This window comes from Natator depressus, chromosome 14 (assembly GCF_965152275.1).
Source record: "Natator depressus isolate rNatDep1 chromosome 14, rNatDep2.hap1, whole genome shotgun sequence".
In the NCBI taxonomy this organism is placed as follows: domain Eukaryota; kingdom Metazoa; phylum Chordata; order Testudines; family Cheloniidae; genus Natator; species Natator depressus.
Genome location: NC_134247.1, coordinates 16836789 through 16846134, shown reverse-complemented (window position 1 = coordinate 16846134; position 9346 = coordinate 16836789). Strand labels below are relative to the sequence as shown.

The 9346-nt window shown below is 52.5% G+C and overlaps 1 protein-coding gene across 6 annotated transcripts in view; it reads left to right on the top strand.

The window, feature by feature from the left end:
* The window catches only part of MXRA7 (matrix remodeling associated 7), a 52004-nt gene continuing 42658 nt past the window's right edge, over positions 1–9346 (top strand). The window contains exon 1 of one of the 6 annotated variants that reach the window (XM_074971997.1): positions 1–731. In XM_074971997.1, coding sequence (XP_074828098.1) covers positions 237–731 — 495 coding nt within the window. In that variant the 5' untranslated portion in view covers positions 1–236. The remainder of the gene's footprint in view (positions 732–9346) is intronic. The other 5 variants (XM_074971995.1, XM_074971993.1, XM_074971996.1 and 2 more) reach the window with 5 other exon arrangements.

Here is a 9346-nt window from a genome sequence, read left to right as displayed (position 1 = left end):
CGGTGGGCAGGGCCCTGGGAAGTGACGCTGCTGCTGGGTATGTTGTGAAACCCTATCCAGCTTCAGCAGAGCCGGGATTTCGCTCACAGCTGCGGGCAGATTGCGCTGCCCCTTGAAATTAACCACAGCTGGTCAGTTGTTCCCAGTCAGCAGCCGCGCAGGGGAGCCAGACCAGAAAGAAACAAAAAAACCAAGCAACGCCCTTGGGTCCATTGCAAATCGGCTCCTGCCCAGAGATGGATGTGGCCGTGGATCTGTACCTGGCGGTCCCGCTGCTGTTCACGGTCCTGGCTGTGATCCTGGCTTCGGTCTTTGTGAAGCTGAGAGCGGCTGACGGGGACAAAGCTGCCGAGCCAGCCAAGGGGGAAGGGTCCCGGGGCAAGGAGGCAGGGGCCAGCGCGGCAGCCGAGCCGGGGCAGGAAAGGAAGGATGGCGAGGGGGAAGGGAAGGAGGGAGACGCGCTGAAGGAGGAGGGGATCCCGAGGGGGGAGAAGGGCGAGGAAGGAGCGAAGGACGAGGGGAGAAGGATCCTGGTGGAGGAGATTGGGGCTGAAGAGGGGAAGGCGAAGAGAGCCGCGGAGAACGAAGAGCCGCGGCCCGAGGAGGAGGAGGCGGTGGGGGTGGCAGCAAGGACTGCAAAAGCGGACCAGCAGGGTCACCCTCAGGAGATGAACGTCCCCCGCCAGGCTGCTGAGGCGGTGGAGGAAGAAGAAGAGGAGGAGGAGAGCAAGGTAGGAGCGGGGAGCTTGTCTTCCTTGCACGACTTTGGGAAGTTGGGTTGGCTCCTGCTGCCTGGCCCTGTGGGGTTAGGTGCTGGAACTGGGGGAGCTGCAGCACCCCCTGGCTTGGTGTCTGTTATACAGGGGGGACAGTCTGGCTCCATGGCTCTCCGCACCTCCCCCCGTACACGTTGGGCCAGCAGCCCTGCCTGTGGGAATGGCGTGTGTGCAGCTCCCCACCTAGAAGTTGTGTGGCTGTTGCCTGTGTGTGTGTGTGTGACAGCAGCAGCAAATGCTGGGGTTGGCCCGAAACCTGGTGTCTGTCATGACCCCCTGGCAGGCCAGGCACACCCATACAGTGCTGTGCGCAGGGCCTGTGCGGATCTCACGCACTTGGCACAGGAATGCCTCTAGCCAGCCAGTTTTGTTTTTCTTTGTGGCCTCCAGCTCATCCCACCCTGCCCCAAACCCCAGATCTGTTTGATCTCTCTCCTTCCCACCTCCTCTGATCTAATGGGGTATGACAGGCTGGTCGCTTCTGGGGGCGTGGGGGGGTGGGGTGGAGATGCTGCTCCACTGAAATGTTGATTTCGGATTTTAACTCCTAGCCCTTCCCCCAGACCCCCGCCCCTACCGCTTCCAAAAAAAATGGATTCTGAAAATTGAATGCAAGCCAGATGACTCTTTGCGTGAGCTGACCTGAGGCTGCAAATCTGGCTGGTGAGGCTCCTCCCTCTCTATCACTGGCCTCACTAATCCAGATAAGGAGAAGGGGTTCAGAGGCTTCCCCCTCCCCCCCCCCGTCTCCTTTTTGCACCCTCTATCTAGATGTCTCTGGTACAGGCTGGCTTCTTGCAGCCCTGCATATATGGGGGATGAGCCCTTGTGAGGTGGTCTCCAGTGCCCCTCCTTCCCCATGCCAAGGAAGGAGAGATTTGAACGCCCTGTCCTGCAGTCTCGGCATGAGACGGCTCCCAGAGTCTAGACTCGGTGTCCAGTAACCCTGAAAAGTGCCCTGGGTATCTGCAGTGTGTGCGGCAGTCACCCAGTGGCGTGCAGCAAAAGTAAATCCTCCCACCGCACCAGATCTTGGCTGTTTAAAAAATAAATGAGCAATCCAAGGTGGGTGAAGAGCTCATGCTTCATTGCTATCCCTCCTCCAGCACAGCCAGGACTCCAGGGGGCCAGTCGCCAACGGATGGTAAACTGGGCCTGCTGCTTTTCTCACACTCTTTTAAACATGAATTGCCTGAACCTGCTGAATTGCAGTTACCATAAGCTTTCCCCCAGGGTTTGCCTGGTGGTTATTTTCAAAGGCACTTTGCATCTGTGGGTCATTGGGTGAGTAGCTTAAAGGTGGCTTTAAAAAAAAAAAGTGTGTGTTGGGGGAGGGGGGCGATGTCTATTTAAAACCCACACTCCAGACAGGATGCTCCAGTGGAGAGAGCACAGGCCTGGGGGCCAGAGATGCCTAGTTATGTTGTTGTTGTTAGTTTTACTTTTAAAATGTCCTGGCCACGGTACAATAGACACAACAGAGCCAGCCCCTGCCCTGGAGAATTTACAATTCTTGGCTCACTATGTGACCTTGGCCAAGTCACTCTGTTCCTTCATTTCCCTACCTGTAAAGTGTGGTTAAGGCTTCGTAATGTGCTTTGAGGTCTATGAATGGAAATGTGCTAGATGATTTGCCAAGCCCTATTAATTAGTATGGAAAGAAGACTGAAGCAGGCATGGTGACTTTGGCACACGGATGCAGGCCTATATTTTAACCATGCTCTTCCTGATCTGTAACGTCTCTGTAGTGGGGCCTGGGCAGCATCCATGCTCAACTTTACTTAGCTTCTCACTTTCAGAGGTGCTGAGCTCTCACAACGCCTGAGTTCAGTGGGACTTACGCATGGGCAGCACCTCTGAAAATCGAGCTACTCTAGCTTGGTCATGTTGTTCCTTAGGACCTCCTTATCTCTTGTCCCACTGAGGATTGTCCGTATCATTGGTCTCATAAGGGGAGTACTTTGCCTCTGGAATAAAGAGGATGATACCTGGAGACATAAGTTGGGTGGTGGGAGCTGGCCTGTTCACTAGTCTTGCTGTTGAAAAGCTTATTAGCCAGGTTTCTCTGCACTCCTCAGTCAGCTGCAGGGTCCAGTATGTGTCCCAGCTTTTCTGGCTAGAAACGGGCAGCATCCTGTTGAATTTGCTGACTTTATAGATTTCAGAGTGGTAGCAGTGTTAGTCTGTATCAGCAGAAAGAACAAGGAGTACTTGTGGCACCTTAAAGACCAATAAATTTGTTGGTCTTTAAGGTGCCACAAGTACTCCTCGTTCTTTCTGACTTTATAGAGGGTTCCCATCAGCACCCTTGGCTTCCCTCCAGGGTTATGGCTGCTGCATGGCTTTTGTTTGAAGGTCTCTTCATCCTCTCTCTCATACATAGTCCCTATTTCAGAGCTTTGCTAACCAAAGCAGCTCGGATCCTTTTAAACTAACCTCTGTTGGGGTTGGATGCTCGTGCTCAAACCAGTAACTTGATCAGGGTGACCGTTATCATGCACCTTGGCTTGCACCATCCCCCAGCTTGCTCAGAGTTCACTCCAGAACCTGGCTGGGTTTGGTCAGTGGGCGGAGAAGCTAGTCAGGATGTTTCCAGAGGTACTGATAGGAGCCTGCCGGTTTTACTCACAAGGAGAGTGATTGCAGCTGAAGGCGTCTCTTCATTGCTCAGCGATGGGGCTGGGCAAATGAGATGAGACCCCCGCCCACAGTGAAGGTGTCTCAACCAGCTTGTCTGATCTCCTTCCCCAGTTGGCTTGTTGTCTCCACAGTTCTGTCTGGGCTCCACAGGCTTGTTGGCAGACTGCAGTTACGTTTCTCTGCCTCTCTCCCCAACCCCATCTTAAAACATGGGTTGTGTCCCCAAATCTTGTTTAACCCCTTCAGTACCTTGCACTGTTGAAGGATAGGAGTCTGTAGGGTGGCATGGCTGTCTCCTTGTAAAGTATGTCCGGAGCAAAGCATACTTGTGTATGTGTCAGATACAGGAGAGACCATAAAGCACGGGGCATTTGTGGGTGGACTAGGGTTGTGGTTCTCCACCTTTTTTCATTAGTGGACCCCTTAAAAATTTTTTGAATGGAGGTGCCGACCCCTTTGGAAATATTAGACGTAGTCTGCAGACCCCTAGGTGTCCATGGACCACAGGGTGAGAACCACTGGACTAGGGTCCGGTGATGTATAAACCAGAGATGTTTCCCATAGAAACTGGCCTCTGATGTGCTCTAGAGGGAGAGGCGTGTGTAGATGAGATGTGGAGAGTCTGTTTCGAACAGCAGTTGCTGCAGAGGAGAAGGCTCCTGCGCCACCGTTATTGAGCTTGTGGGAGAGGATAGAGCAGGCTGATGCTAGATGAGTGCCAGGGGAGGGGGAGGAGAGCATGAGAAGGGCCATGAAGCAGGCAGAAGGCAATGGAGGGCTGGACCTGAAGTGATTTTTAGGCAGCCAGGGAGGTGGCCAATACGAATGATTCCACCTTGCTTGCCTGCAGGCAGGCAGCTTGCTGTGCTGCTTGAAGGCTGGTGCACTTAGCTCCCCAAAAGAGCCCATCTTGATGACTAATCAGTTAGAGGAGCACAGCTGGGACACTGACCCTGCCTGGCACTTAACCAGGGCATGGACTCACTGCAGCGCTTCCTTTGACAAAACAGGGTGAGGGAAACTGCTCTGTGCCACCAGGAACCCTGCCCCAGGCCAGCCCCGACTGCCCCCAAGAGCAGAGCCCAGTTCTGTGGCTTGCAAACTCCCAAGGGAAACAAACTTGGGGCAATAGCTTGGTTCCCTGCTGTGCCCCTTTCTCCTCTCCCTGCCCACCCTGCTCCCTGACAAGCACGCTCCTGGGCTATGCCTCCTTCCCTCCATCACCCTCTTTCCCCTCCTAAACCCCCAGGTTCCCAAAGTGAGTTAAAATAGGTCCTCTCTGACATGCAAGGCATTTTTTTTTTTCCCCTGAGAAGAATGACTTCATTCAGGTCACGTTCCAAACAGCCTCTCTCTGGTGGACCTAAGCCTGTGGATGGAGAGGGTGGGAGGGGGACATTTTTCGGTGGTGAGTGAGTGAGTGTGGGAGAGAGAGAGATCTAGCTTGTGCTAGGACTCCTCTGAGTAGGGCGTTTAGTTTTACAACAAGTGCACTAGCTAAACAATCTGATTCAGGACAGTAGAGCGGAGGGAAGATGATGTGCCATCCCAAAGGGGAGTGGGTGTGCATGTGTAGGGAAGGGGTGGCGGGGACTTAATACCAAACCGCTAATGCCCCATCACTGTACTTCTTGGCAGCTGCTCACCTAGACGGAGAGGCGTCTTTCTCTGGCTACTGTAAAAACGACAGGGTCTCTGTCTTTGGGGAAGGTATTTAGCTCTCCCCATGCCCCCTCTCTCAGAGGAATTTTCAGAACATGCCGAATACCCCAAGGCTGGGGTGTGACTTTGCCAGCGACTGGCCTCATGCTGATTCTCCCATCAGCAGACTGTCTGGAGTGTGAGAGCTCTCCCTGTCCTTGGGCTGATAACCTCACCCTGCACCCCTGGAGGAGAGGGGCCGAGAGAGGAGGTGTGAGTGGGGAGATGGCAGTTCTTGGTTGTGTTTGTTGTTACAGAACGTGTTTGGGGCAGCACTAGGCAATCATGTGCCCCATAACTTCTGCGTATGCTAGAGGCTTTTAGTAGATGCGAAAGGTGCCCCAGGAATGGGCAGGGGGACGAGAGAGGTAGAATGGAGCTGAGCTAAGCTGGTGCTATCCAGACAGCACCAAGGTTAGACTCGGGGGTATGGAGCTGTCTCTGACCCTCAGTAGATTCTAGATTCAGGTCCAACATCCTAGCTGCAGCCATCTTCTAGGCAACTTCTGGGGCTGGTACAAATATGTCCTGTTCAATGGGTCTAATCTAATCTGGAAAACTGCAGTCCCTCCGCACACAAGATTCCCAGACGTAGTCGGCTGGGCTGTCTATTCCGTAGCAATGGCAGGGGTTTGCTATACGGGCTGAGAGCTTTATAAATGAATCAATACATCAGACTGGGGGGCGGGGGTGTTCTGCAGTGCCAGCGTGGGTTTCTTGCCTTCCTCAGCAGATGTACTGCCTCGGAATGGTCCAATTTCACTGCAGCCATTAACCAATCAACCAGAACGTTGAGGGAGAAATGCTTTTCTGAGCAAGCAGCACTGGTGTGTCTTAATCTTTTGTGCTGACTGGCTGGGGTCATGAATTCTGCTGTCTCCGATTATTTTCCCTAGTATATGCTCATGGCAGGCTGACCTTTCCCTTAGCACTGCCAACCAGCAGTGTCTGTTTTAACTTTCTCTGCTCCTCTTCCTCCGACAGCTTCAGAGTTGTATGCAGCGGTGGTGTAGCCTTGTTGGTCCCAGGATAATAGAGAGACAAGGTGGGTGTGGTAGTATATCTTTTACTGGAAGAAGCTGGTCCAGTAAAAGAGATTACCTCACCCACTTTCTCTTGCTTCAGAGTCTTACTCTTCAGTGTACCGAGATGATGTACGATCTCTTGGCTAGAGCAGTGGAACTGGGCACCAGGACTCCTGGGTTCTGTGCCTGCCTCTGCTGCTTGTTTGCTTACTGTGTGAACTTGTGGAAGCCCCTTAGGAGTTCTATGCCTCCATTTCCCCTTTTGTGATATGACTACAATACAGCACCCCCATGGGGTGGGGCCTAAGGCTTAGCTAATGTCTGTAAAGTGCTTTGATATCATACGAAGGGTATGACAAAGAGATCTTTCCTCCCTCCTCCAAAGGATACCAAGTCTGCCTGGCTTGTTTTTTTCACTTGTTTTGATCTACATAGTCTAGTAGGATGGAATGTGGTGACCCCTCTTCTATGGGGTGAGGGGTGAACACACAGCATGGGCTCTCCCGACCTCTGCTCTTGCTGGCCCTGACACAGGGTGAGTTGGTGCAGAGGCCAGGTGGCCAGAGAAGCTTGCGTCTTAGTGCCTTACCGCCGGGGTGAGCCGACTTGGGCTGATTCAGAAGCAGTTCAAGCTTCCCAGCTGCTTGTCATGCTGCAAAGCCTTGACGTGGAAGCAGTTTTAAATGGGATCTAGCGCCTGGCCAATAACTGTCATGGGTCAGACAAGAGGGGAGCTGCCTCCTAGCAAAGAGTAGATGAGACAAGGCCCGGGATAGCTTGTTGCTAACAAAAGGCCACGCTCGTCCTTTCCACACAAATGCCCCTTACAGACACCGTCTTGGTTAATGCTAGTGGGAAGGAACAGACATTCAAAAGGTATTAGGGCTTTACGGGGCGCTCTCCAGCTCTAGATCTCAAAGTGCTTTGGAAGGAAGGGTTGGGGAGAGGTATTCCTATCCCGCAGAAAGGTGGGTAAGAGGTGCAGTGACTAGCTCAGTGGCAGATCTGGGAACAGAACCCAGGTCCCCTGACAACCAAACCAGGGCCCTTGCTACCGGACATCCCTTGCCTGTGAGAATCTCCCTCTCCTTCTGATGACTTGAAGTTAATTACAGAGTTTGTCCATGTGTTGTTTCGAAAGTGAGCTCAGTGTCTGAGCGCTCCCTGATGTTGCCTTCTCCAGGTGCTTCCAGTTGCGGGTGTGAAAACATCCAGGCTCTGGCCCAGCTTCCTTGGGAAGATCCTAACAGAGAAGCTGAGGCCAGCACTGAGTGAACAAAAGGGATCAGATCCTCGCCAGCAGGGCAGATAACTACTCCAAGTGGTTTTATCATTTTGGCTGTCACAATCTGCTTTGCTGGCAGGATCCTGAGAACTGGGACGTATCGGAAGTGGGGGAGCAAAATGGCTCTGTTCTAAAGCAGATTCTTACAAGCTGCCCCGTCCTGTAAGGTGCTGAACATCCTCGACTCCTACTGAGGTCAATGGCAATGTGCAGTACTCGGCACTTTTTAGGATTCGGCTCCAAGTGAATAGAATGCTCAGCACTCCCCTAGCACCTTTTGTGGAAGGATCTCAAAGCATGTTATCAACATATTCATTTTTTGCAACCAACCTATGAAACAGGTAAGGATTCAGACTCATTTCACAGATGGGGACACCAAAGACTGAGGTGAAGTGACTTGCCTGAGCTCACAAGGCAAGTGAGCGGCACAGCCGGGGAAGAGAACCCAGGAGTCCTGACTTCTTTAATCACCAGTAACACTTCCCCCTTCCTTTGATTAAAAACTGATCCTGCTAAAGTACTTGATTTTTGATTGGTGTCTAATCGTCTGCTCTCGGATAAACACCCCCGGTCATGCTGTCAGCTCCATTAACACAAGATGAGTTTATATCATGAGTTCTTTCTGAGTGTGAGAACCAGACCAAGCCATCTTTGAAATTGACCAGTCTGGTTCCTGTGAGAAACTTAATCCGAAAATCGCAATTCTATTCTTATTATAGTACCAGGCGCTGTACAAACACCTACCAAGAGAGAGTTCCTGCTCTGGAGAGCTCATAATTCAAATAGACAAAGGGTGGGAGGGGAAACAGAGGCTGAGACAGGAAGTCAGTTGCCCAATTTCACCCAGCAGGTCTGGTGGCAAAGATGGGAATAAAGCCCAGGTCTCCTGACTCCCAATCCAGTGCTCTAGTCACTAGGGAATGCTCCTCCCCGCTGTCTGTTCTAAGGAAAGCCTCAGGGCTGTTGTCCGAGGTGAGAGAGAAACGTTACAAAGCCCTGGTCCTCCCAGAAAAACTGCCCTTTTCAATTTTCCTGTGTGAGCAGCCCTGGTAACAAAAACCAAAATAGGGAAGAGGTGTGAGTGTGGGGGAGACAGACAACAACCCTGGCAGAACAGCCTTTTAAAGGGGTTGTTTTCCATGAAGCAGCAGAGAGGGTGTCTGAATATCTCTGGGTAGAAGCCATCATAGAACAGAGATCTCCTGCGGTTATAGATATGGGGAAGGTAAACAATCTCCTTTCCTGGGTACCTCTGTGTGAGGGTGGGCTCAGTGATCTCCAGCCCACCCGGTGCTTTATCCACAGACCACTGAAGTCAAAGGGAGGTTTTTTCCAGTGACTTCAGTGGGCTTTGGATCAAGCCCGTCCTGGAGAGGGTTAACCACCAGGTCCAAGCACCTTGCACTAGAAACTGCCTGTCAGCCCGAGCAATCGGAGCAAACAATGGCACTAAGACTTGTGAGCAGCCTTGGGCTTGTTGCAGGGAGCCCAGGCTGTGAGAGGGCAGGCCACGTGGAAGGTGAACTGTGCTAAGACAATGCTGGCCTTCTTCTCCGGATAAACTGACACTTCCCCCGCCAAGTCAGCGGGCCTCCCACCTGGGGTATCACTTTGCAGGCAGACAAGGCCCTGATTTATGGCTGGGGGTGGATATTAGCCGAGCTGCTCTGATGGCCCTGCTGTGTGGGTGGCTGGGAGGCCATGATGGCTACCCCTGGCATCAGCTGAGCATGGGGTAGCTCTTGTGAATAGCCACTTGGGAAGCTAAGACCAAGATTTGAACAGGGCAAAGGGAGAGAGGTGGAGAGAAACTGTAAGGAGGGAGCAGAGTTTCAGTGTGATGGGGCAATCCAGCTGCTGCTGGGTTCAGGCCTCAGTCCTGCAAGCTGATCTGTGCCCTATGTGAAGCCCCTCAGTTC